Below are 27,666 nucleotides of genomic sequence, written 5' to 3'. Positions count from 1 at the left end.
CTTGCATGATCAGAGCCCAAAACTGAATGTTGGCTTAGGACAGAGGCTGGGACCGCATGTATAGGCATGTGAAAGCATGTAATAAATAGCACAATATAATTTATTATTGCCTGGGATGTAAACTAAATGCACTTTTCCCTAAATTACATTCAACTTTCAGTGATAGAACTTACTTGCACCAAGCTTGGCTCCTCCTAGGAACTGATCACTTGAGCTGAAAGTTGACTTGTGCCAGACAGTCAGGTGTAGACATGATTGCTGTAGCTGAGCTGGGGTCACACCATCAAAGATAAACAAGTGTTTCCACTGTGGACAGCCTTCTTTCTTCAAAACAGGAGACTTTTGCTTTACCTCTGCTTGGTCTGGAAGGATTAGACAACTTCCCCCCCACCCCCAAAAAAAAGAGTTCAGCAAGGTTACCGATTTCTCAGCCACAAAGCAGAACATTTCAATAACCATATGGACATTAGAGGGCTTAACTGGAGTCCATTGATTTGCCTTAAATAGAAAAAAAGTTCTGCCTTAGTGCAAGGTAGAACATGGTGCTCTTGTGTTTATTTTGGGCCCCACACCTTTTCCTGCCAGCCTTTAGTCCAGGTGCAAATAGGCTCTTGTAGCTGTCACTGACTGCTGAAGGAGTCTGCTCCACATGCTGCTACCCAATAGTGCCTCAAATCTAAATTTCAGATGAAATGCCTACCCATTTCACCAGAGGTGGGTGCCACAACAGGTGAAATGGCTTTACGAGATCTAAGTTTACCCTACTTCCAGTGGCATCTGACAGCAAGGAAGTAAAACAAACCCACATGCAAGCCACTCAAGAGACTGAATAAAAGTTCATCTCCTTCTCTTTCAAAATGTCAAGAAGGAAGAGGATAAAAGTTTTCAATGTATCCAGACCAACACTTAATTCTGCACAGGTACAGCTGAAACTGTGACAACAGCCTCTTTATTTGCACCTTTTTTTCCTCCACTAATATCTAAGAACACACACTTAAACTAGTGAACTCTACATCTAATGACATAATTAAAATCTAGAATTCAGGACCAATAGGGTATGTGGGACTCATCACTACCCTGCAAACTGCTGCTGTTCTGCAGACACCCAAGTGTCACCATTTCTAGGAAGTCTGATAAAGAATGTGGGCAATGCCACTTTCCCCCTGCCAGTCTCCTGCTGAAAACATGTTAATATGTACATTTGCTGAAAACATGTTAATATGTACATTTGCTGAAAACATGTTAATATGTACATTTGCATCTATTTTAAGTGTTAGGTCTCAGACATACCCTTTAACAAAGGAGTTCAGCATTCCAGCAGATCTCAGCATGGGCAAGTTCTTGGCCCCAAATAACATAACCTGAAGCTGGCAGTTAAGAACTCCTTGGTCTTTGTTTCCTGAAAAAGAAGCATTATCACATGAAATGCCCAGTTAGTTCAGCTCGTAGCTTAAGATGCTGCTAAAAGTAAGCAGGGGAATGCCTAAGTGGCACTACTGAGATAAGGAGTCATAAGGCTGGACTAGGAACATTTCAAAGATTTGAATGTTTGTACAGTGAATGATTCACACACAAAGCAAACCAAGCAGTGAGTAGCAGGCTGCTTTGTGATCCCTGTTCCAAAGACAAAGCTTTCTGTTGTGTTTGTGAGAAGCAAATACAGGACAGTGCACACAGAAGCATTTCTCTGGAACAGTCAGAAGCAATAGAGAGAGCCAAACCCATGGTGTGATACTGCTCTGCTCACAGCTCAAGGCACAGAGCAGAGACCCAAAACACAGGCATGCACAGGGAGGAAAACCAGAAGATACAAAATTGATAATTTTGAGGTCATTTTGAAAAGGAAAATAAACAGAAAAACCAAAACAGTTAATTAGAGCTTCCCATTCGTCTCTACCTGCTGCTGTGGTCCTGACACAGAGAGCACTACTAGAGCTCACTATGGTCTAGGTAAGGAAAAGGAGGTTTTCCTATCCCTCCCTCCCAAAGTGTTTATTTCACTCCGGCAGCAGGTGCTTGTTCTGACATACTACAGCAATACTTAGTGTACCTTACAAGTTTTCATTACTAGAAACTGAATCCTGACTATACACTTTGAACTTAACACCTTCCATGTGAAACAATCTCCCTAAGAAGAGACCACCGGAGGAAGCCAAAGGTGCTAGTCTGGTATCCTTGCAGATACTTCCCCTTCCAAGTTTTCCCCAGATTGGCAGTCTTTGCCTTGGACAGCAGAACTGCTGTTTCAACTCCAGAGTAACTTCTACTGGTAACATCATGACAGGCACAAGTTTGGAAAACAGCTGGATGCAACATACTGCTGCCATTATAATGTACAACTTTCATGGCATTATAAAGAACAAATATACAAAGCTTGAAAATGTTTTGATTTTAAATAATCTAAGACATAAAACACCACAAAGCACCATTTTCTGTAGCTGTTAAAAAAATCCATACAGGAATATTACATGGACACTTTGCCTTCATTGATCTTCACAGTCCTTCATTGATCTCAATTCTTTTCTAGCTAAGGAATTCACAGAGTCATAGCATCATTTATGTTGGAAAGTACCTCTTAGATCATTGAGAACAACTGTTAAGCACTCATGGATGCCAAAACATTTTATACCTTCAAACTGGAGGTTCTGATACTGGGCTGGTACCGACAGCCTTGTAGACACCAGGAGCTCAGCACTGTACTGGATAAGATCATCTTCAGGCTTTTCAAGCTGAAGAAAGGGACATACAGAAGGGACATTACTGCAATCATTCTCACAGCTTATTTGTGTTTCCAACCATCTTGCTAATAGGCTAGATTGCCAGCATCTTTCCCTCAGTGATCTCATAGGGGTGATCTTTCTTCACTGCATCTTGCTCTTAAGGTACAATTAAGCACAAAAACATAGAATAACCTTGGGTTTGAGTGGGTACCAGTCAAACTGCATTGAGTCCTCTTCAAAATTCCATGCTGCCAGGGGAATCACCACTTCTCCCAAAAACACCCTGTATTTGAGAGCTCCTGCATGCCACACAGAGATCTGAAGTTGCCGACTTCTCAGCTGGGAGTGTTCAATCTTGTACTAGAAAGATAAACAGCATTTACAGAGCAATGCACAGGATGAATGCAGGCCCACACTCATGACCTGCTCCCAGGAAGCCCAGCCATAGCATGACTGAAGGCCCCTGGATGCAGACAGAACCATGTTGTCTGACTCTGCTTTGCAATTCGAAAAAAAAAAAAACAAACAACTACATATATATTACACATGCTGAATAATGCTCATTCAAATGGGAAAAAACATTCCAGGAATAACTTGACTTGCCTTGCTAAAGGTTTTGATTATAAATTCAGAACTTTAAATAACTCTTGACCATTATTTGCTGGGGGTTTGGGGTTTGTTTTTGGTTTTTGTTGGTTTTGTTTTTTGGGATTTTTGTTTTTTGGTTGTTTTTTTTGTGTGTGTGGGGGGGGGGGGTCTTGGAGGTTGTGGATTTTGGGTTTGTTTGGGTGTTTTTTTGTTGTTGTTTTTTGGAGGTTTTTTTGTATGTTTTGTTTATATACATAATTTTTTTTTTTTTTTCTGTTTACACTCCCAGCAGAATGAGGCTGCTCTGGAAGCCAGTTCAAGAAGAAGACACCTAATGATGGTTCTTAAAGTCCCATTCTGGTCAGTGGATATCTACTTAATGCAGTCATCAGGGGCAAGGAAGTAATTCAGCTGATGACTAATTAAAGCCTTGATCCACGCTCCAAACATAGTTAGAGCCCTCTGAGACATTGCTGGGTATCTAACACAGCCCCTGAGACTGGCAAACCCAGCCCACAGGTGACCTGCATGGAAAGCTGAAGGCAATGGCACAGGCAAGGGAATCAGTACCCATATTTAGGCTGCTGAATCACAAGCTGGGTGTGGGCTCTGTGGCTCATCACCCTGAGTCACCCTGGGCTCCAGTGACTCCCAAGAGCACTTACACAGCCCTCACACTTGCAGCTACCTCCAAATGCAGGTGCCTTAGCCTGCAGCTGAATCCCACCCAGCTGTATCTCAGTGTCATGATGGAGCTCACCTGCAAGAGTGCTATGCACTTTTGACCATTTTTGCTACTCTGGATAAACTAATAATAAAACTATTTAAAAATATTTCCAAGTAAATACCTTTAGAGTTTATGCAGCCAGCTCAGGCATGGCTCTCACTCTCCTCAATCACTTCTGTATGACTAGCATTGAAAAAGGACTATAAAATTAGGACCAGTGATTTCAACTTCTGGCCATCTTTTCTGCCAATTTAAACCCTACAGACAGACTTTGGGCTGTATAAGAATCACATATATTACAAAAATCCTTTTGTGTTATTATCAAACTTTAACTATTGTCTTTACAAATATTTTGCTTGTTTCACTCAGCATTGATCCTTGATGTTCATACACACCAAGAATTGGGGGTAACACAAACTTTTGTGTAGTTCAAGAAGCAACACAAGTTTGCCTCTTCACTAACTCTGTGTCATATCTCTTCCAAGACAATATATTACTGAAGAACTCATAATCTTATGTCCTACTGCAGTTTGCCAAAACACACACACAAAAAATAGTTTGCAGTGATCTGAGTACAGAAGAGGAGCTGGGAAAGTTGGGAACAACCAAACTAAGGCAAGCTCTCCCAGCTGACAGTACTTGGCTTCATATTTCATGAAGTGTCTGTGAACCAGTTTCCTATGTACAATTCTTACAAGGATGCAAGAAGCAATACTGAAAGGCATTAAGTTGAAATCATAACTACTCTTCTCTGCTGGGATTATTAATGTTTGAAATTAGTACAGAGAAACAGCCTGGCATTGGCTGCAGAGGGAAAAGGAAGGAGACACTGTTTTAGAGATGGTGTATTTCAGCTGGCACACAGTTAACTGTAGACACTTCTAGTGGCATTGACCAAAGGCATATCACTTGAAAGGGATATTTGTGTAAAATTACAGCTGTTCTCCAGTACACCCAGTTTCTGAATGTACAAAAAAAAGCATCTATGGAAGACACTTTGCTTTTGCCACATGGTAAGTCAGATCAATACTGGTATTCACTAAAAGTACTTTATTGGGCAAAGGCAGACTTCTCTAATGGTTTGCAATTTACTGTTGCAACTCCAAAAGCAACTCTCTCTTTTTTAGACTATTATTTAGACTGAAAAACCATGATTTTTAAAATTATTGTTTTCAGTGACTCCTAAATTTACTCCATCAGGTCAGTTCAGAACTTGCAGGATTGTACCATGGAAATGTACACTTAGCAGCATGGGATTGCAAACCATACCTTCAATGTCTCATCAAACTCTGGATCCACTGTCCCCTTTTTGACAGCTGTCTTCCTCTTACTCCAAGGAGATTTATCGGGAAGTAAATAAACCTTCACATACCTTGGAGATAAAGATACATGGAAAGTGATCAAAAGGAGCAGGGTGGATCAAATGAAAAAAACAACTAGATGAGAGGAGATTTTTCTTAATCCTTAAACAACTTTATTGACTTTGTAAGTTCCCAAGCAATAAAATGGCAAAATATTATTTATATACTTTCTCAACAAAAGTAGGTAGACTAAAAGGATCCTCGTGTACCATTCAGCTAATGTGTTTCAATTCCATTGTACTTGAGAAGGGATTAAGACCTGAATAGGAATCCTGTTGTCATAATCTTGGCCTCTGATAAATCAGCCTCCTAAAGAAGCCACCTTGTCAGTTGTAGTGATAGTTTTATGACAAAAACAAACAGCATATTATGTGCTCAAAGAAAAAAAATATAAACCAAATCAACTTTAGAATCACTGCTACTTGTCTCCCAACATTCATGAAGAAAATCTCATCTTCACAACATCAGGTAAATAATACAGAATAACTCACAGGTCTTACAAATGCTAATTATTCTGACAGCCACTGAACAAAAATGGGAGATTGACCTAACACTGATTCAAGAAAAACCAGCCAAAAAAATTTCTGGAAGCTGAGTTGAATCAATATCAAGCACCAATGATTCATACCCAAAGTTTCTCAAGTGTAGGTCAAGTGAACACTAATACTTAAATATTTCCCTTAATATCAGTTCAGTGGGCTGTATTTGTGTTATGGCTTCAAAACCAAAGAATTTCAGGAATAGAGAGTGCTGCCAGCTTGTCAGGGAAAGGAGCAGCTGTTTGCATAATACAAAGCATTTTAAAACTGTACTTAAACATATTTCAGATATGATTTAAATGAATTTTAAAATAATCTCTTGATTAACTTACTGGGTAAATAAAATCAGCTGTATCTCATATCATAAATGCAGAACTTGCACATATTCCCTATTTTTTCCAAATTGATCCATAGGTAAACCTAGTTTTTAAAATACACAGGTACTAGAAGATCTATCTCCTCTTGCTCTATGAGCACAGATAATTTTAATTAAAACATAGCCAGCCAGACTTCAAAACAGCAAATAGGCTAAATAATTAATCTGGTTTTAAACATCAGTTAAAAGCCTACTTTTCAGCAAGCATGTCAAATAAGTGTGCTGTACTTTTTCATCTGGCTTGGAAAGTAACAGAAGTATATAAATATATACCCAGGGAGAAGATAATGTTTACTACACAGCACTTCCCACATTGCCTTTCAGGCTTCCTGCAACTGTTTGCCTGGCTTAAGTACCAGGGGACTTAGAGAACCTTGACCCACTTCTGAAGTGCTCCCCACAGGCTGCTCTTCCAGCAAAGCACTGCTCATCACCAAGCTTGTCTTTATGAATATTCTCTGGAAGATCTGCACAAAATCCATCGTCCTTCTAGGCGAAGGTGATGCAAGTCCACGATTCTGATGTGGGCACTCAAATGCTGAAACATGGCAAGACAGCAGGGGCAAGAACAGATAGTCAGGGATTCTACCTGGTGATTTTGTGTCAGTGGTTCCTGCATGGTCAGAGAGGACTCTTTAGTGATAAACAGAGAAATCACCAAGGCTTAATAATCCAACCAAAATTTTCTATGGCAATTTTATGCACAGAAATATCAACTTCTTCCTCTTAAAACAGTGCATAATTATTAAACAGCTTTAGATTTTAAAATATGTTGTAGCAGCTGCAATGTTTACTTTTATCATAGAAGATGGAAGCACCCAAGTACTATAGCAACCACCCAGTGATCCACAATGGGTCAGTAGATGACTTAGAAACAGGACATCTCATGTTTCAGCCACAACTTAAAAATTAAAAATTGAACAGCTATTCCTGAGGCCTAAAGGTACTCAACCAGCAGCACACATACCCAACTGCCTGCTCACAAGCAGGGAAACTGAATTCCTAGCAGAAAATGGTCATAATATAATAAGAATTGGCATGAAGCCTATTTGTTTTGCAGGGTGTATCTGTATCTGTGCAAAGGGTTGGTGCGCATGTTGGATGTTCTGAAGGTGCCAGTATGGCATTTCACTCAGAAAACAGATAAGTATTGGAAAAACCACAATATTTTCCTTATGTTTCTTCTTCTCTACACAAATACTTACGGGTTACATTTTTTCTTCTTCTCCTCTCCATAAGCCAGGTTCTTGCATCCCTTGATGCAGATTTCCAAGATGCAAGCTCTGAAGTTGTACTTTAAGGCAAACTCTATTTCTCCTGTGATGTTAGCCTTGCCAAAATTGCCAGACTCAGTGCAAGTGCTGCTAAGACTATATAAGCTCCCCTAAGAAAAGACAAATGTCTGGTTAAAGCGGCTTCAAATCAAATAGGACAAAACATTTATTTCTCTCAGTAGTCAGTATCTTTACAGATATCACTGTAAAGCTATTGCAAATAATGAAATTTAGGGTAATCTGTATAAAATAATCCATTGCTTCCATAATATCCCTGAAAATCACAACTGCTTTGCACCCTCTTCTTTTTAGTAAACTTTCGAGGATGAGAAAATGCTTTAAGTAACTTCTGGATCTAGAAACTGTTTTCATAGGATACTGCTATATTGCTTCCCATGAGAAAAATGGGCTGTCTTAAAGGGAGTTTAAAAAACCATCTGAAATCTAAAAGCATTTAAAAAACCCATTGAATTAGACTGCTTTTAATACATAGCTCAGAGTAGGGTACACTACCAAGACATTTGGTTTTACCATGTATTAGTGGAAATACCAAAGTGGCCTGTACATTCAGTAAATACTTTACAAGACGTCCCAATTGCATATAAAAGTTATGTACTCTGTATTGCAAACCATTTAGGAGAGATTAAAACATGAATACTTTAAGCTGTTGTATGTAGGTGCATAAAGATGTTCCCTAGCTGACCTCAGCCACTTTGCTCTCTCTTCATTTACTTCCACCTTTGGGGCAGAGGTTTGGATGCTTTATATAAGTCCATCCACATATATAAAGAGCAGTTGTGTCTAGCATCAAGAGAAGGCAGGACACTGCAAAGCAGGAAGAGACCAATCCTTTGTGTGGCCCAGCCCAGACACCTAAATCTAGGGTGCTATTTTGCCTTCACTGTAACAAATTATCAACTCAGAACAGTTTGATCTCTATTCATTTATAATGATATTCTTTAAGGTGAGTCCTAGAAACCTTTTACACAGCATTTGTCACGAAGGCACACTGTTATGATCAGTCTCTCAGCAACACTGCCCTAGATTGCCAAGATATCTGTTTTAGATCGCTCCTCCCCCCGAAAATAAACACCAACCCACACAGGACTGGTTGACCAAGGAGTTCTGCATTGCACAACCCAGCAACTACGAGTGCGAAGCAGTGTTTGCAAGATCATATCTCTCTTCTGTGGAGATGCTTTTCTTCCTTTGTACAACATGCCAAATATTCATTTCACACCAAGGGATTTATTAGATTAAAAAGTCCATCTACTCTCTCTTTTCAGCTCTCAGCAGCACACTCACATGTCAAAAGAAGGGTCAGAGCGCTTACTGAGGAAGTCAAAAGAATGGTAAGGACTGTTTTGACCTGTTGCTTGTTGCAAATAATCTTGCTCCCTTCACAAGAAATGTATCAGTTTAATCAAACTTGCAGCTTTGTTCAGCTCTGCACTTTCATTCACTAACATATTTTTATTCACCAGACCAGAAAATGTTTATTTTCCACCAAAATCCATTATGGCAATGGAATGCAAACAGGAGTTTTGTCCTAAGCCCATATATCCCAAAACAAAATTCTGTGAAAGCTCCTCATGTGTATTCCACAGAACACCCTATTTATTTAGGAAGGCTGGATAGGTGCTATGATTAATGATGTTTGGACTGACTATCACTACATATGTCTCCCACCTGATCAGGCATCCCATACATTCTATGTGGAAGTCACCACTTTAGGTTCAGTGAGCAGGGATTTAGCAATGACTTAACGTATTGTACTTCTGATGAGCCATCTGATATTCTGGAAGATACATTTTTTATGAACTGGCCTTCAACATCCAACAATTACACATAAAGAGAAGTTTAATGGATTTTGACCTCCACCTTTATAAGACAGTAGAAAATATTTCCATTTCAAGACTGAGTTTTCTGTAGCCCAGCTCAAATGGTTGTCATTGGAATCACAAATGTAACACAAAACTGTTTTCTATTTGTCAGCTTAACACCTCAGACTCCCCAATGCAATGAACTACAAGAGAGCACCTAGGTCACTGTGTGTATTTTTGCTTCTCTGTCAAGTGAGCAGCCTGGTTTAATTTTGATTCCCTAAGTCATTTTAGTTCCCTTCTTTACAAGATCAGTCATGAATTCTTTGGATATTTCACCTTGCTTAACCTCATCACTAATAGATAGAAATTAGCTTCCACAGTTAACCACAGAGACTTTAAAGCACTGTGCTGGCTATTCATTTATAGCCAGCTGCCTTCTCTCTCATTTGCACTATTCAAAATGCTATCCAACAGAGGATGATTCAATGTCATCCCCTAAGCCTATGAACTGCTCCCCTGGCTTCCATCACTGTTAGCTTCCTCTTCATACACTGGCACTCTGACATTTGAATTTCCACTGACATTTCCAATACCACAGTTCTTGCAGACTCACAAAACCCTTCTGATAAATGAAGCTTGAAGAGAAAAAGCCAGATACTAGGTGAGAAAGTAATTCATAATCCTGATCTTAATAATAAAATGGGAAGGATGTTAGCTGCATTTGCAAAATTCAGAAGAAGTTGTTCTATCAATTATTCATGATCAGTGGATGATATACCCATCAATTATCCATTATTAATTTGCCTTATGCTTCAGAAGGTTCACGGTGTTACTGTGAGGACTGTGCCAAAGGCATCAGTCTTTCATCAGATACAAATTCAAGCGCAATTCTTCCTCCATTTTGTAATATAATCCAAAATACACCAATATTCTGCACAAGCTTTTATATCTGTTCCCTTTAAACACCTCTTCTGTTGTGTTTCACCTTTAACTTACATATTTTCTGCCATCACAGAAAACTGCATCACTTGTGGGACTGGTTGTTATGCCTTCTTCCTCCTTGCAATGACTTTTGCTCTGAGTTTCACTGTCATTTTGGGCCCCAGCGATGAGGTGTTGCAGACTGGGTGTACTTTTTATCTGTAAGAAATTCAGAAAGTATTTTTTTTTCCCCATTTAAGAAAAATGCCCTGATTCAAAAAGTTACCAGAAGAAAACTCAGAAAATACCTACAACTGACTCTGATTAAGGTCATGCAGGTGGCATACCTTCAAAGATAATGTAGCAACTTAAATGTTGATTTATAACTCTCTCAACCCAGTTAGTAGTACACTCATATTAATAATTTTTTTAAATCAACATACCACCAGCTAATCTAAGGGTCACAATAACAGCAATTACTAACAGCAGTCTACTAATAACACACCAAAAGTAGCAATATACTAATAGAAGTCCTTATTAGGCCTTAACAAAACAGTAATTTTGGAAGAAAATATCATCTTGCCTCAGGAAATTAAAAACTGCATTTTGCAATACGCATGACACATGTCCATATTCACCTATGCAAGAATTAACATAAGTTGAAAGAGATTTGAAAATAGAAATAAGACTGACAAGTTCCCTTCCCTTTGTTTATAGAAAAAGTTCAAATTTCCAAGGTGTTCTTCCTTTGACTAAGTCCATTCATCTTTCCAATTTTCCCATGAAAACTCCAATAATTTCTGATATATATATATATATATATATATATAAATCAAAACTCCTTGAGATTTCTCTTCAGCCACCTCTGTTACCAAGATCAACAGCTAACAGAATGAAGTGCCGAAAGACAAACACACAGGGCTGAAAATATGCTCAAAATATTGGTGTTTGTGGCATACCACTTCCTGGGTATAATACAATCTATGGAAAGTATGTTGACACCTCAATGGATAGGAAAAATGCAAGGTAAGAAATTTTACATAGTTAGGATCTAAGAAAATAACTTATTTTAAAAAGCTGTGTAACAGATTACCTGAAAGACTAACAAGAATATAGCGTGACTGAATCAATAGCAAGGATTAGGACTTATTTCCACAAAGGAAACAGGAAACGTGAAAGAATCCCTCCTGCACAGCAGCAGACAGCACTAGAGAATGAGGACAAGAGGTGAGATAATACAGTGAGATAACTTCTGAAAAAAACAGGTTGTGCAAAATCTTAATCAGTCTGCTGTTATTATAACACACAGAAATTGTGATGTCTATTAAGTGCCCTGCCTTAAGAATAGATGCAAGAATTAAGTCACCTTGTGAGAGGGAAACAGACAGAAAATGCATTCAGAATATAGTCTAAAAAAAAACCCCAAATAAACTCAAAATAGTATTTCCTAGCAGAGAAACTATCTTCAGCTTTACAAAACCTGAAATACAACAATTTCACTTGCTAACCAAAACAAGCTACTACACACTGAATTTTAGCTTCTACTTGGATCAGAATGACTCTGCTATTGTGCAGTACAGAACGTAAGAGACTGACAAGGTAACACAGCTACCAGTGCTAAACTCAGCAGCAGGTCTCACAAGCCCAGCCCAGCTCTAATGTCTGCTCCTGTTGCCACAGGAGAGGTATCCCACAGCTACCAATGCACCACAAACTGCTCCCAAATGTGGCACATGCCTGCTTGTTCCTCCAGTGAGGCAGGGATAACTGCACTTCCTTTAGGAATCTTAGGGATTCTAAAGATGAGAGACACTCAAAATCCAGATTTTACACTGGCTAGTATTTCTTGCCATTGGACTTAGTTTTTTCACTAATACTGAGTTTAAGTATAATCTCTTTCAACTTTAATCCAAAGGAACCAAGCTCTGCATGCATCACAAATTTAGAAAACTCACTTAAGAAACAGATAGTGTCCTTGAGGCTTAAGCCCTCGTCTTAAACACTTCACATTCAAACTTGTGGTTACAGTTACTACTTCAGTCATTCCTTTGAGAAAAATACAGTTTCTAGGGGGAAAAGCCACTATTTGGATTCATGCTCTGAAAACAAAAGTTCTTTCTGGGTTGGAAATCATAACACGTAAGATTTCAACACGATATCTTCTTATAAATATAATTAATTGTTTGGCAAGTGTAATCTAAAACAGGTTCTGTCCCATAACTTATGGCATAGTTCTAGTTCTAGCTGTTTACATCTACCCTTTCTGAAGGAAAATAAAGTTTAAGGACACTCACAATTTTTAAAAAATCAACATTACTCCTCACTAAGCTAAAATTTTAGCTTAAATATAGTCCAACTGGTTCAAATGACTCAGAAAAATGGTGCTCTGGCACAGAAACACATCTATTTTTCAAAATCTGCAATGCAAAGTTTGGACATAAGTCCTGAATTTTTAAATGGGCAATTAAAAACCCACAGAAGTAATCTGGATTCTCCTACTAATTCATTTCTTAAGCCAAAGAACCCATATCCATCTTTTAAATGTGGCAGATTGTTTGTGATCAGCGTGCAGTGAAGCATAGTCTGAATTCACATTGCCTCCAACTGTGATGTTTTTCAATGCATTAGAAGGGCAGTGCTCTGCCTGTGGAATAAAGCTAATACCAAAGTGTGGCTTGCCACAATGAAAGCAGCACTCAGGCAACCAATAATTGTTGCCAATTCTATTGATAATTTAATTGCATACAAAAATACCAGAACTAATTTCACAGAGTTCTCAGATGTTGGGCCTATTCAAACTACCCAGTCCATGCAATTTTACATCCTGTCTCTTCCATTTATCAGCACCTAACACTCCTGAGGAAAACGAAAAAGTGCACAAGGGAGCTGTGAGCAATGTGTGCCACAAGACCTGGCCCAAAGCAAGGGCTTTTCTCAGCATCTAATCCAGGCACTTAGCAAACCACACTGACCTCATTCAGACTAACAAGGCAATTCAGTAAGTAACCACAATGTGGAAAACTGAGTATGGACAAAGTTCAGTCACTTGAGAGCTCAAAGTGTACAAAACAAAATCTTCAGTGTAACTCTAAAGCAGAAATGTGAGATCATCTTCAGCCCTGCACAATTTATAGGAAAACAGATGACTGGATTTTTCTCAAACCTCTCAAGAAAACACAGAGCTAGAGACTGTAACCAAAGCAAAAGGAAAAGGGAGGTTGCATAGCAACTAACAGCCATGTTTTCTCCCTGCCAAGTTAAAAAATGCTCAGAAAACATCAGGATGGTCATAGCTTGTCCTGTTCAGCAGCAAAAGGGGCAAGAAGAAGACAACACAGAGCACCTCCCTGCAGCCCAACAACCACATAGAGCAGGTATCAATTCAACCTCAAGAGAATCTGTGAGCACCTGAGAGCAAAATGTCCCATCCTCAACATCCTTCCCCTCATTTTGTAAAAATCTCAGTCTATCACTTCAACCCTGGGCTGACATCAATTGTGCAAAATCTGTCAAAAAGCTTGTGAAAAATCAGAGTTCTGACCACAGTCAGTGGACATCAGCTACGACCTGTTCATAAAATAAAAGAAAAACTCCAATGTGCACATGATTGCTCTCACAAATGTATTTCACTCTGATACAGCTCTTGCAGTTAAGAGACTGTGAATAATAACATGAATACCCTGCTTGTAATGTTGATTGCAGTGTCAGACTGGCTCCTTCTTTGCTTTCTTCTTTCCACATTCTTCCCATAATCTGTGGTTAGGGCACATCTGTCAGCCATATCATTCTGGGACTTTGATATTTCTGAAGATAAAATAAAGAGATAAGTCACTATAACAAACTTTGCAAGCAATCCTATAGATTTATAGGCTAATTCTGTAGCTTTCAAATTGTCAACCTGCACCTTTAGCATTGATCTCCTAAGAGTATGAAACAGTAAGAAACAGCTGGGAAGTGGTTGTTACATTGTATATAATTATATTTTGCCTGCTTAAATCTTTCATGCTGTTTTAACTGGAAATTATACTCCTTGATGCCTATCATTATAGCTGCTGCAAGGAATGGTAAGCCATAAAATATAGTTTCCTCTCAGAATCAGCTACCACAGTCCCTATGTATAGTTTGATTTTTTAAGCGGTTTGGTTTGGTTCAAGATAAAGGCAAAATCATAACACCATAAAGCAACATGGCAATGAAAAGCAGAAAGATCATATTGGAAAATATTTAGAAATGTATCCCAAAATATGGGTGAAAGGAGGGATATTACATACTCTGGTCCCAAACCACATATAATTTTTAAGAACCTGAATAGCCCTCATTGATTTCAATAACATTACTCATATGGATAAGCTTATGTGCATACTTAAGCACCTTATTGAATTAGCACTTCAGTAGCATTTAGTTTATCGGCAAATAAATCTACAAGATGATTGAACATCGGATGCCCCACTTTTCATTCTTATTCCTTAGTGTACACTCAGAATTTTGCTTAAAGGGAAGCACACATCCATGATTTCTGAAGTTGAATATGAGCAGGCTTAACTGCAGATACTTTGTTGTCAATCCCAGATAGACTCTCATGAAGAATTAAAAATTTATAAGTAGCACATGAAATAGTTATCATATGTTTAATTCATACAGAAGAAATAAACATTTCTCTCACAACATGAACCTCTGTGGAGGAACCTCAGACAGCAGACAATGCAACATTATGGTATTCAAAAACAATGGCACTCAAGTGTGATTTTTAAAGACACTCTGGGTTAGTTTTGTTCTTAGCAGCAATCAGTCCTCAGATGTTTACTGTACTCTGTGTACACCATTAAGGCACCATGTGACCCATTCAAAGGCAGGCTCAATTAAGCCATCTCTGTAAATTAAATCAGGTTTTTAGCATACACAATGAAATCAGAGATCATAAAAGAGACTGGAATTGAGAGTTCTAATGGAATAGATACAATCTGAGTGCCTTGACCAGCAGTAGAGGTAGAAACACCAGCCTTGCTTCACACTCTCTTACAAGGAATAGGTCACAGAACAGGTTATTGTGTGAGAAAACACAAATGTTCAGTTTTCATATCTATTCCTCTTTTGGCTTCTCTAACCAAATATCATTAAGACTGACACTCTCTGTAGTGCCAAGGGCAATTTTTCACTGCAAGTAAAACTACAACCAGTAATTCATTTTACATTCACCAAAGGGCCACCATTGGATTATAACCACCTCTTGCTGCCAAGCCACACTGGAACAGGAGGTAGCAGCATAAAGGAGCAGACTGTACAAAGGCAGCTTTGTGCTGCACACGCTGATCCCTCGTTCCTGCTGTTCTCAGACACGCACACACACTGACTCCAGTGAGAGAGTCAGAGGCAGAACGAGCTTCTCCAGGTTTATTTACTGCAGTACACAAGAGCTGGGTGTATTAAATACCTCTGCAAACCAGGACACTTATCTAGATAAGATACAGAGTACTAACTTTAGATACTCGTGATCAAAAACATTTATCAGCACAGTACCAGGTTTCATTGAGAAGCCATATTGTCTGAAAAAGCTGTTTTTTCTAGTCAAGAAACCCAAGTCTTTCTCTCTGCAAGATTTCCTATATTTTTTAATTACTGACTTCAATGATTGCAACAGCTTGTTATTTTCTCCCAAATTAAACTGCTCCACAGTAACTGAGGACAAGAGCACCTGAATGCTCTACAGGATTTCACCTGTAGCTGAACCGAACTAACTTGCTTCCATCTCCCTCTGCAACCCCTGCTCTGCTCTTTTGCATCCCTGATATGGCTCCTGATCACATGTACATGTTCCAAGATGTATCTTACCTTGATCCCATTTAATTTACTAAAACAGCAGAAAAGCACCTATGTATTTTGTCTAGGTTAATGTTCTGCCCTTTAAAATAGCTAAGCCAGTTTCCAGAGCATTCCAGATATTAATTGTAGCAGCACAAAGCTTGAAATAGAGAAAAGAAAGATGTGAGTGGAGTAGGACCTTCCTTTTGTTGCAGGGAAATAATAAATTAATTTGCTGCAGTCCTGACAGCTTTTACCAGTAACTCTGGGATATGGCCAGGCTTCCAACTAACAGAAAGCTGAATAAGTTACTTTGCATCCAGTTCTGTGCTGCCACTATTACTGTTTCCAATGTCTTACACCACTGTATGCTTCTGTTTAGGAACAGGTCACCACGTCTCTACATAGCTTTAATATGTGTTCTCACAGACACAATATTAAATTGGCATAGTTCAAGGAGAATGGGTCTTTAAGATGGGTGGAAGAAGCTAAAGGAAAGACCAAACAAAAGCTAAAACAAGAGTTAGGGGGAAAGGCACTGAAGCCAGATTTGTCCAGGTCTAATCTCACATGTGGGGTTGTGTAAGTTGAAGCTAGTAAGAAAATATTACAGTTTGTTCCAATCCATGCAAATTTGCAAGCCCCTGTTATTTTCTTAAGGCTTAGAATTGTTTTCCTCTGGTCATTGATACCTTTAATTTGTTTTCCACAAAGGCTGACTATCCTCATTGTAGTTAGCCTTAGAGGTGCACGCAGAGTCTGCATCCCTAGGAACAGCAGGTAGTGTAAGAAAATGGAAGGAATCAAAAGCATCAGAAGGGAACAGGAATTTCTAGGACTGGACGGCACTTAGAAATGTGCACTGAAGAATTCCACACAACTAGAATGAGAAAGAGGAAGGAATTCCTCATGAATATTGCCAGTGAATGAAAGACTCTTGAACAGGTCAGTTTGGGTTCAGCCAGATAACATGAAGATCAGAAACTGATTACTCTAACATGAATTAAATATATTGCATCTGAACACTTGGTAAATGAAAAGAAAAATTATAGTATTTTCACATCTTTACAAGAAAGATGTTATGGATTGATATAATCAGTTTATTTAACAACTGGCAGAATACTGAAGGAGAATTATATTTTCTGTATTATTTTTCAGGCTGGCACAGCCTTGGATTTAGTTATTCTTTAAAGGCCATTATTTTATAGCCATTTTTTATAACAACTTCTTGGCCAACACTGTGGCCAAAAAATTGAAACACTTGACAATGTTATCCTGGAATGACAAGACGGTGAAAGCTACTTACTTTTTATATGTGTTGTGAGAGACAAAAACAAGTTTTCCACAGATTTATTAAACCTTTTAGACTCTCCAAGTTCCTGCAAATGGGAGATGCAATGAGTAAGAAAACATAAAATATTTGTAATTTTAAAGTTTCCATGATTGCATATCTACAGACCACATAACAATCAGAGGGTAAAGCTGAAGCCCTTTGCTCACTTCTCTAGACAAATACATCTGAGGACATACATTGACACAGTTGGAAACTATCACACTAATGGACAAAGATGGAAAGTAATCTTTTCAGTTCCATGGTCTTTCACATATAAGTGGAACTCCTCACAGAAAGATCACATACTATGTTCATAAATACAGCTAATCACATCACTGATTTGTGGCAAGGTATTTAGTAATTTTATATATTAAAGAACAAAGAGTTTTCATCAAACTCCAGGTAAGTACATAAGAATGTTTACAAGACTGCAATGGCCTTCAAAACCAGGGTCTGAAGATCTAGTCCAAACTTTAAAATGAAAGAGTAATTTAGTGCAATTTCTGTGAGTTTCAAGCCATGTTCTACTCTTCTGTTCACTAGAAACTGCAATGCAAAGGCAGCCATCAAACTCACTATTTCTCATTCAGTAATGAAAGTTACACATGACTACTGAATGTCACAGGAACACGGGATCCTTCAGGTTTGAGTAGACCTCAGATCTCAGTTCAGTCTTCCTGTGATGAGGCACCCAAAACCAGATGCAACATTCTAATGTCAGGTAGAGTGGTTAAGCACTTCCCTCAAAAACTGAAAACTAATTGAAGACAACCCTTATAGCTTCTAAACTTTCTCTCCCAGTACCCATGCAGCATAAAAATAATGACAAGGTTGCAAAAGGCTGCATGTATATTGCAGAGTATATTACATGTATATTACAGCAGTTATTTACCACATGCCTGTGGCTGACCTTTTCATATGAATGACACCCTAAGGGGTGCACTTATATGTACACTTTGCAGATACATACATTTCCCATCACATTGGCTCCTGCTGCTGATTCTGTGAAAGGAGGTGGAGTTGGAGGTACAACAGAAATTTTACTAGAAATGCAAGAGATAAACAGTGCAACAATTAATATATGATGGCAATAGATGAATAAATAAACCACGTCCATGCACAGTATTTTCATTATCTATGTTTCCTGAACTCTATAAAGGTCTGGGTCAACATCCTGTGTCTGTAAGGGGTGCAGCACAGGTTTATTGCCTGTTCTTAGGAATTAGGACTATCTTTCTATCTTCTCAATCTTGGGGTGCTCCAGGTAAAATTATTAAATTAGAACTATCAGGAAGACCTAATTTAGGATAGGCTCCCTAGTTTTCTATATGGCTGGCAGTATTATAGTCCGTCCTGAATTCTAAAACACAATTCCTGTCAAATGCACCCCATGTCTTGTTAAGAGATGTTTTCAAAACCAGTCATCTTTATTTACAATACTAAAAGGATCATTCCTTGCCTGGATTCAGAGTTGTTAAAGACCCTTTAAAAATTCCTGCCATTCCATCTGTGGTAAATAGTCCTGGTCTGTGACAAAAATAATAAATCTGACTCACTCTGTTATCACAGCACAATCACAGATCCTAAGGTAGCTGGTGAAATTCCTTCTTGATTCTTTTTTAGTTTTACCATATCCAGGTAAAAGTGAGTCCTGGTCAGGATCTTATCCAGCTGAATGTTTTTTGTTTGTTTGTTTTTTTGGTTTTTTTTGTGGGTTTTTTTTGTGTGTGGTTTTTTTTTTTTTGGTTTTTTGTTGGTTTGGATTTTGGTAGTAGTTGCTGTTTGGTGTTGTGGTTTTCTGGTTTGGTTTATTTTAAGGCAGAGGCCTCCTTTAATAACATAATAAGCAGACTGTTACTTCATTATATATCATTGGTAATAACTTAAGTATGGCCATGTTTTGGCCTCTGGCCAAAGTATTTATTCACTGTAAACTAGATTTTTAATTTTTTTTAAAGTTTGGTAAGTGGAAGTGTCCAACTTCTTGTCTACTACTTATTGTCAAACTATCATGTCAGCAATAGCTCCCATTGAACAAATAATGATGCTGTTATGACACCTAGTAAATAATTTTCATTTACAATCATTTAAAAGTATTTTGCAAATTTAACAGATAATTGTATAAATAGTTATGAGAAAACAAAGATAAAACATGTCCCTTCATTTCAAGTAAGATACTATTACTCCACTATTATGGTACTTACTCTCTGCTGTATGTGAGACCTAGTCTGTGGATTGCTGACAGCTAAAAGTGAAAATTTTTCTATGCTTTTATAATTTGAACTCCAAAAGTATTGATTCTTTTTCATAATAAAGGAATACAAACTACTAGTTGGTTTATAACATAAAATATATCACCCATACAAATTCTCAGTGTCCCAGGACTGTTTGTCCTTTTTTGAGTCTTACCTCAGTTTCTGGTAAGATTCCAATAGCTTTGCACCAACTGTTTCATGTCTGCCTATGAAAGAGGGAAATAAACAGAGATAATTTAGTAACAACACCAGTTACTTATGCCTGTATAACACTTTTTAAAATCAGTGCCTTTCAGGAAGTGGCCTGTGTTTACAGAAGCTCATGCACATGTAAATCAGGAATGAATTCCCAACTAATGTATCAGCACACATGCCAAGCAACATACAAGTTTCTCCCACATCTCAAACCATTCCATGATTTTACCCTCCCCCGTCGCAGGTGACACATTCAGATGAACTCTTCACAAAAGCCAAGGACAATCACACAGAGATCCCAACATGCTCATTCCTACATGTTGCTAGGTGCTGTCAGCCTCCCAGGGTCCAGGCGGCAGGCAGTGCATGGGCCCAGTGCACTAAAGCACACTTCAGCCACAAAATTCAAACACTAAGGGAAGCTTGAAAACATCTACAGGGGCAGGCACATGGTCAACTCTTGCCCTCATAAAAATTTGTTTCACTCTTCCTACTAGAGACCTGAGCAGTGATGAAAATGCTTGACTAGCTCACAAACATAAGTGAGAGCCTTTGCTAAGAGCATCCCTGCAGGGAAACGGCAACCATGGCACATTCCCAGCTGAGCAGCCACATGATGTGACGACACCAAGGAGCAAGAGCTCCATCGGGCATGAACAATGAAGATTCCTAAAACTGTTGTTTGTTCCTGAGAGATCATAAATATAACAAAAGGTGGACTGAAATTATTTGGAGTGACTTTAATTGCTAGTAATTCCTGATACAGTAAGCAGCATGTAATCTATGTGTTGCTGAAGATGCCATTAATTATAAGATTACTTATATGAAAGTAATAGACCTTAGCAGTGGTAGAAACAATCAGCTCATGGATGTTAGAGTTTTTAATCAGAACTCCAGAATCTTCTCTTATTGTTAAAATAATATTTGCTATCTTTGATTTTTAAATTGACAGGTAATCTACCACTGTAATGAAAATATGAATCTCATTCTTTAGGGAGAAGATACAAAAAATTGATAAAAAGCATAACTATAATTTTTTTACTATGCAACATGAGAAAACTTCACTGTAAAATATTTTTGTTTTCAGTTCAACTTATGTTCCTAGTGATTACTTCAGTTATATTTTCAAACCAAAAGAGGGCACTGTCCCTCCAGGATTGAAGATTGTATAAAGGCTGCTGTGTTTTAAAATTTGTCACTTTTTAAATTCCTTTAAATATATCAGTTGGTCTAGTCAAAGGATCTAAACAAAACATATTTCTACCTGCCAGTTTTTCTTCTGTATATCCTTAGATTTTTGTGACTTCATCAGCATTACCACTAGACTAACTGAGCAAAATGCTTCAAGAACCCACAAAGCCTTCATAATTCAAAGTGAGAACTGATTTATTTTGCTGGAAAAAGGGGCAGTCGGTAACTTGCACTATGAGATTCAATATCCAAGAACAACATTTTCAACTAATAGAGAGACTGATAAAACTGCCAGTTTCATGCTTGTTGAAAAGCATGTGGGGAAATTATTATTATAATGGTTATTGGATGAAACTGTGCTTTAAAAAGATCAGTGAACTAACACTTTAAAATTAGAAATTGTGTTAGCTAGAATGGACTTTAGTGAAATCTTCCAAAATTGTTTTAACAGGAACTTTAGTTTCTTAATATGCTGCCTTTCACAAACATCTACTATGCAAAATTTGCCTGATTATGCTTCCCCCTTTTATAAAATTCTTCCTATTCAAGTTTCCCAACAGAGATTTAAGGCTTAGTTCTTTCCTTTTTACCAACTACTCTTAAACATAGATGCAGATACTGAAGTGAAACTGTATCATTTAACAACAGTCAGGCACAAAATTAAGTAGATGCCTATCTGAAGCGGAACTTCAAGGGAAAAAGGAAACAAATCTTCTCCACCTTGCTAGTTATAGTAGGTGAAAACAAACACTAACAGCTCCTTTGCTGGCAAAACACATTCCCCATAGAGCAATCCATCCACATACTCTTTAATTTAGAGTTTTGTACTTGTAATGGCACTGAAAAGACCCAGCACAAGACAGTGGCACAGCCAGCTGGCTGAAGGTAATGAAACAGTGTTTCTGTCTCTGCTGATTTATAGCTATACATGGGGGGTTTTATTCCATTCTTTAAATTCTACAACTGCCTCAGTGAAAAAAACTGAAGTTTAAACTTTGACAAATTATGAATGCCAGATAATTTTCTTCCTGTACATATAACATTTCTATATTAATTTCACATCATTGTATTTTTTAGAAGACTTACATGCTCATTAATTCAAATTTACATGGCCAGCAATATTCTTATTTTTATTACTCCCACAAAATAGGTTATACTTTTAAATGCACTCTGCTAAATTGCGTTCATGTTTTATTTACTGCACAGACAGATGGACTGCAGGGAAGAAACATTGGATACAGTGTCAGACTACATTCAGTGTTTCAGTTAGATGAGAACTACAGATTACATAGCAGTTTATGATCTGTTCAGTGATTACCTTCACCTGGATATTTCTTTGCTCGTTCCTCAAAGAACCATTCACCAGCCTTCACTTTCACATCTCTGGAAAACAATCAAAAGAGATTTGAATCAAAATGTTTGCAAGTGCATTTATTCAAATGTTTGGTTACCATGTAACAATCCAACATCCTTTATTAATGCTACTGTAAAACTAAGATTTCATGACTATTCAATCTACTGACTGGTTTTGCTGTGCATCTGAAAAACACATGGAGGGGAGGAATCCTTTGGGGATATTTGTTTGTTTTCCTTTTTACAGCGTAGGACTGGCCATGGAAAGTGATGCACGCTGCTCTGGCCATTTCTTTGAAGGCAGGAGAGTTCTGGGCAAACTCCAGTCTGCACAACCAACTTGCAAAGCAGCCCCAGCACTTATGCTGAGTGGGGAGCTGCCTGCTTACAGCTACAGCCTTGTCTGAGAAGTGAGGAATGTCCATGGTAGAGGACATGGTTCCAAGCAGAACTTGGGATGGCTACCAGGAAGCACTGAGCTCCACAGCCCTGGCAGCACAGGGGCTTCATGGCCCACCTCTCCATTTTCTGGAAACTACCATTAGTTACACTGATGTCTTACAAAGGCACCAGGACCACAGGAACAGAAAAGTAATGATTAGCAAGTACAAGATTATATCAGATTAAATAGCTCTGTCATGATCAGATTTTCAGCTAATCTTACTCTTCCTGAAGCCTGCAATTTAAACTCACCCATTATTAAAGAGACAAAAAAAATTATTGAGGCTAGGATTCTCTGTATCCTTCAGGTTCCAAATTCTCATCTAAATGTCTTACTAATTTTTAGGTCATATATAATATCTCCCTTGTCAATTTTGTGATGCTTACTATGAGATGAAGTCTCACTGGAAAAATTTCCTCAATACAGGCACTACTAAACTTTTTCTCTACCCAGTTGTTGATTTTCCTCTTACAAAATTAATCTACTACCACTCCCTCTGCCAAAAATGCTTGACACTGGCAACAGCATGTAAACAGTAAATTCATGTAGGGCTTAGCTTCTAAAGAATGCAAGATCTCTAAATACAAGAGCCAAAGTGATACCCCTAAATGGGCAAAGCAACAGAACCACTGGGTCTGCCATTTCACACCTCACCTTATTCTGTGTCAAAACAAACTATAGGTAGGATGCTTTTGGTTCTGTCACTTGATCTTAAAGCCTTTTAGGCATTTGAATGATATCTCCATAAGTAGCAATGCAGACTATTAAAAAAACCCAGCACCCATGTAGACTGTACCATTTATTTTCATACCTAAGCACAGATTCTTGGGTATAACTAAGCACAGACGAGTCTGAAAATTAGGTTTAAGTAATTGAGACAGGATACGTACACATTTTGGATCGAGATCTATTAACTAATAAATGTCTGAAATCTCTGTCTTCAATGGCTTTGCATTGGTAGTGCCTTGATTTTCATTCAATGCCAGGCCTCTCTTTATACTATTCCCACCACCCCCTGGTTCCAGAGTTTAATCTCCAGTTCTGCACAGATCCATGTGATAATTGAATCTACTCACAGAAGTTCTGTATATGCCTTCCTTGGAGGTGTTCAAGGCAGGCTGGATGGGACTCTGAGCAAACTGGTCTAGTGAAAAGTGCCCTGCTCGTGGCAGGGTGGGTGGAACCTAGATGAACTTTAAAGTTCTTTCCAACCCAAACTATTCTAAGATAATTCGATCACACAGAGAATGAAAATAGAGCTGAAAATATATTTTTCTTTTTTTTTTTTTGATAAAGAGTGTATTGAGTTAAGATATGACCAAAAGTATGAAAACAATGCTAATAAAGACCTTTTGTCAGGTAAAATAAACCAAATTCCTCCAAAACAAACATCTTTCTAGACTCCTAGAATATAGGATTCCTTTAAAAAAGACCCAACATGCTATACCAGCTCCATTCACATAAAAGATGTCTCTTCCAGGTGAAAGATACAAACTTTTTCAGTTCACAAGGTTTTCAAAATTTCTTATTTTGTAAGAAATACAAAATTTGCCTACCCTGCATGCTCTTTCACTGAGGTGTTGAAGCACATTCCTTACAAACATGACCCCATTGTCTAGGGGAGAACCTCCATAGTGCTACTGCTGCTGTTTGGGTCAGGAAAAATTACTCTAGTGATAAACAAGATCCAAAGTTACAGTTACGTGGGACTTGGAAATCAGCTCGTACCTTTCTTAGCCATCCTACTTTCCCCTTACCAGGAAAAACAAAAGGGGCTGAGTACCATTTACCACATTGCTGCACTCCCTACCCCTTCTTGAGATTTGAAGCTTTGATGTAAAGTTCACTAAAGGCAATGGAAGAAGTCTGAGTGAATTTAATTGATTTTACATCATGACTAAAGACCAAATTTACTCTCTCTTCACTATAAGGAGAAATTCAATGCCAGCTGGCATATCCATCTGTATTAGCAAGATAAAAAAAAAAAAAAAAGGTAATTTCCTGAAGGAAAAGTAAAAAGGTTTTTTAATTAATCTAAATAACATTTTCTTGGTTTTACCATTAAATACCTGGAAAAGATAATTAAAAAATTAAGGGTATGCAGCACTACACAAAGCAGCTTAACAAACAAGAACTCTCTACAGGGGATTTCCACAGTGGCCACCAAATAACTGGAAACTAATTTAAAACAAGAGGAAGTGGGGAGAGTTATCTAGACAAGGATATGGAAAGTTAACTTTTTAATTTTCAGTTTAGTGCATATAGTTTGAAACATAGCAAAACATACCAAAACACATGAAAATCTAGTAACTATTTTGTATTAAGTATATAGTTGAACTAGCTATTTTGCATATTAGTTGCTAAATAAACTGAAGATTCAGATAATATCTTGTTAGCAATAGTTTACAACTCTCTTCCAAAACTAGTACAAATTTTTTTGACTTGAGACCAATACTTTGCCTTATATTTCCCTCTGTTTTAATCTCCTTTTGGCACCTGCAGAAGGAGTGGTGGATTCATCTTGTGTTGGCGTAAATTTTCATCCAAATCCTCATCATTTCTACAGGGATATTTATCATCCGGCAGAGCTTCTGAATAATTTTCCAAACTATCATTCTTCACCTACATATTATTTTTTATCTAATGAGGAAATATATCTAAACCATTTTGCTTAGAAAGATTGCAATGAATTGAATGGACTATGAAGTAATATTGTGATATTAAAAAAATGTACCAGTACAGTAAAAGAAATTTTTCTATTTCAGGATGCAGGAATCAATATATGACGTAGTAAAAGAAAAAAAATCAAAATCAATTCAAAGTAAAAAAATTTGTATGCCTGACCATACTTCAACAAATCCTAGTAATGTTATTGATTGGCTTTGCCCTTTAAAATTTTATAAAGCATGACTTCAAATTATTTGTCAATCAGATTTCCCACTCCAGTGGTAAGAGGCAGATAATAATGATGAGGAAATTGTCAAGAAATTTGCTATACTACACCAAAGGACAGCACCTTCAGCAGGTTGTGAGGATGCACTGGTTCAATACTGAATCCCTACTCAGGAGCTCTCTCTATGGCTCAGAAACCCACAACTGTTCCTGTGCTTTGCTATGATCATCTTTGTCATACTCACAGTACCTCTGGCCGGTCCTGAGGATCCATTTTGCTGAACACAGGAAGGGAAATATCAGCTATGTGAATAATAACATGAAATTTCCATCCATTCCATCACTACCAGGACCTCAGCCAACATTGTCATGACACCAGTGGCTTTACACCAAGGCAAAATTCCTTACCCATGAGCATAACAAATGGTGCATTTCCAAAGGCAGGGGTTCAGGCAGACACGGCATTCCGAGCACACCCGATGACTGCATCCATTGCACACGGCGCCTCTGTTCACCAGCAGCCCCAGCGACTTCTGACAGCGAGCACAAGATCTCTCCTGGTACTCACACCGTGCATTTTTTGCCCCCTTCCACCGAAGTTGCTGCAGCTGCAGTTTCATTTTTCTAATTCCACAGGTGAAAAGGGAAATAAAAAATTACAGAGGACAAAATCCTCTTGCAAAGCACAAGTTAATAATACCCTGGCTATGCAAACCATTTCTAGTGGGAGATATGCCCTCCAGTGTGACCTCTGTTGAGCACTGTTGAAAAGGTGCACACACAGCATTTCTGCAGTGTGACTGTGTGCGTGACCAAAACTGAGCATGCTAACAGAGAAACAGTTTAGTATAAATGGGGTATTGTTTATTTCAGGCCCATTTTCCATACAGAAATCATTGTATGCAAGTGATTATGCATTCACCTACAAAAATTGAGACAAAATGGTGCTCCCTTCCATTTGACTTTTCTTAAAAATCATATTTATCCAAGAATTAAATATTCTATTGAGTAAAAAAAAAATCATAACAAATGCACTATCTGATAATGCGAAAAATAACCATAACAAATGCATCATGTTTTTAATTGATAGTAATATCATCAGCAGTTGAAAGGAATTTTCTAACCAATTCAGGTTTCTATATAGCCCTTCACATAACTAATATGGTTTTAACATTGTAAACCAAGTTTAAATTTCCACATTTAAGGGACTAAAAATTTATGTCTCGCCCACACCAATACCTAGTTTTACAGAGGGATGTAATATCCCAAAGCAAGATACAAGGTACTGGGAAATCCTGGTCCTAACCAAGACATAAAGCAAATAAATTGCTGGAAAATTATCCTTTATCCACAACAGCTGAGATACTGACAGAGTGTGAAATTAGTAAATAAAATCCTTTCCTAAGCAATGACACCTATTGACACAAGTAACAACCTACAAGGCAGAGTGGTGCACTTGCTGCCTGTTGTATGTGAGGAGGAATACTGATGGATTTAGCATAATGAGCAGGTATCCAATGATTCTTCACTCCAGTCTTGGCACAATGTAAGATAAACAAGCCAGCCAAAGATCTGAACATGTTCCATCTTACGCATACATACGCATGCACAGGAACATGATGAGAATGCCATTAAGCCTTCACAGAAAAAATGCAGCCAGCAACTGAACTTTCTAGGAAAACTGGAAGTAAATTTCAACAAGTACATTATTCAGTGAACAGGATTTGCTGATCTTTAGTGTAGAGTCAATAGAATGGCAAAAACAAAAGGTTCTGGATAATCTTAGATTTCCCAGAGAATACAAAGGTATTAGCTAACAAGAAGTTACAAGTGGAGTACATTTAGGACAACGAAGTGGAAGAAGAGTAATTCAG

At 38.0% G+C, this 27,666-nt stretch overlaps 1 protein-coding gene across 4 annotated transcripts in view; it reads right to left on the bottom strand.

The window, feature by feature from the left end:
• SYTL3 (synaptotagmin like 3) overlaps nt 1-27,666 on the bottom strand; it is a 35,541-nt gene that overhangs the window by 1,560 nt on the left and 6,315 nt on the right. For all 4 annotated transcript variants that reach the window (XM_085575282.1, XM_085575283.1, XM_085575280.1 and 1 more), the window contains exons 3-15: nt 26,201-26,416; nt 22,424-22,488; nt 19,874-19,925; nt 18,435-18,507; nt 17,438-17,510; nt 14,012-14,136; nt 10,408-10,551; nt 7,517-7,695; nt 5,305-5,407; nt 2,913-3,080; nt 2,630-2,729; nt 1,291-1,399; nt 174-379 (exon numbers count right to left, since the gene is read on the bottom strand). In XM_085575282.1, the coding sequence (XP_085431408.1) occupies nt 174-379; nt 1,291-1,399; nt 2,630-2,729; nt 2,913-3,080; nt 5,305-5,407; nt 7,517-7,695; nt 10,408-10,551; nt 14,012-14,136; nt 17,438-17,510; nt 18,435-18,507; nt 19,874-19,925; nt 22,424-22,488; nt 26,201-26,416 (1,613 nt within the window). The remainder of the gene's footprint in view (nt 1-173; nt 380-1,290; nt 1,400-2,629; nt 2,730-2,912; nt 3,081-5,304; nt 5,408-7,516; nt 7,696-10,407; nt 10,552-14,011; nt 14,137-17,437; nt 17,511-18,434; nt 18,508-19,873; nt 19,926-22,423; nt 22,489-26,200; nt 26,417-27,666) is intronic.

This window comes from Lonchura striata, chromosome 3, assembly GCF_050655825.1.
Source record: "Lonchura striata isolate lonStrDom1 chromosome 3, ASM5065582v1, whole genome shotgun sequence".
NCBI classification, from domain to species: domain Eukaryota; kingdom Metazoa; phylum Chordata; class Aves; order Passeriformes; family Estrildidae; genus Lonchura; species Lonchura striata.
Note: the sequence above shows the minus strand (reverse complement) of the source record. Positions and strands in the feature narration are given on the sequence as shown.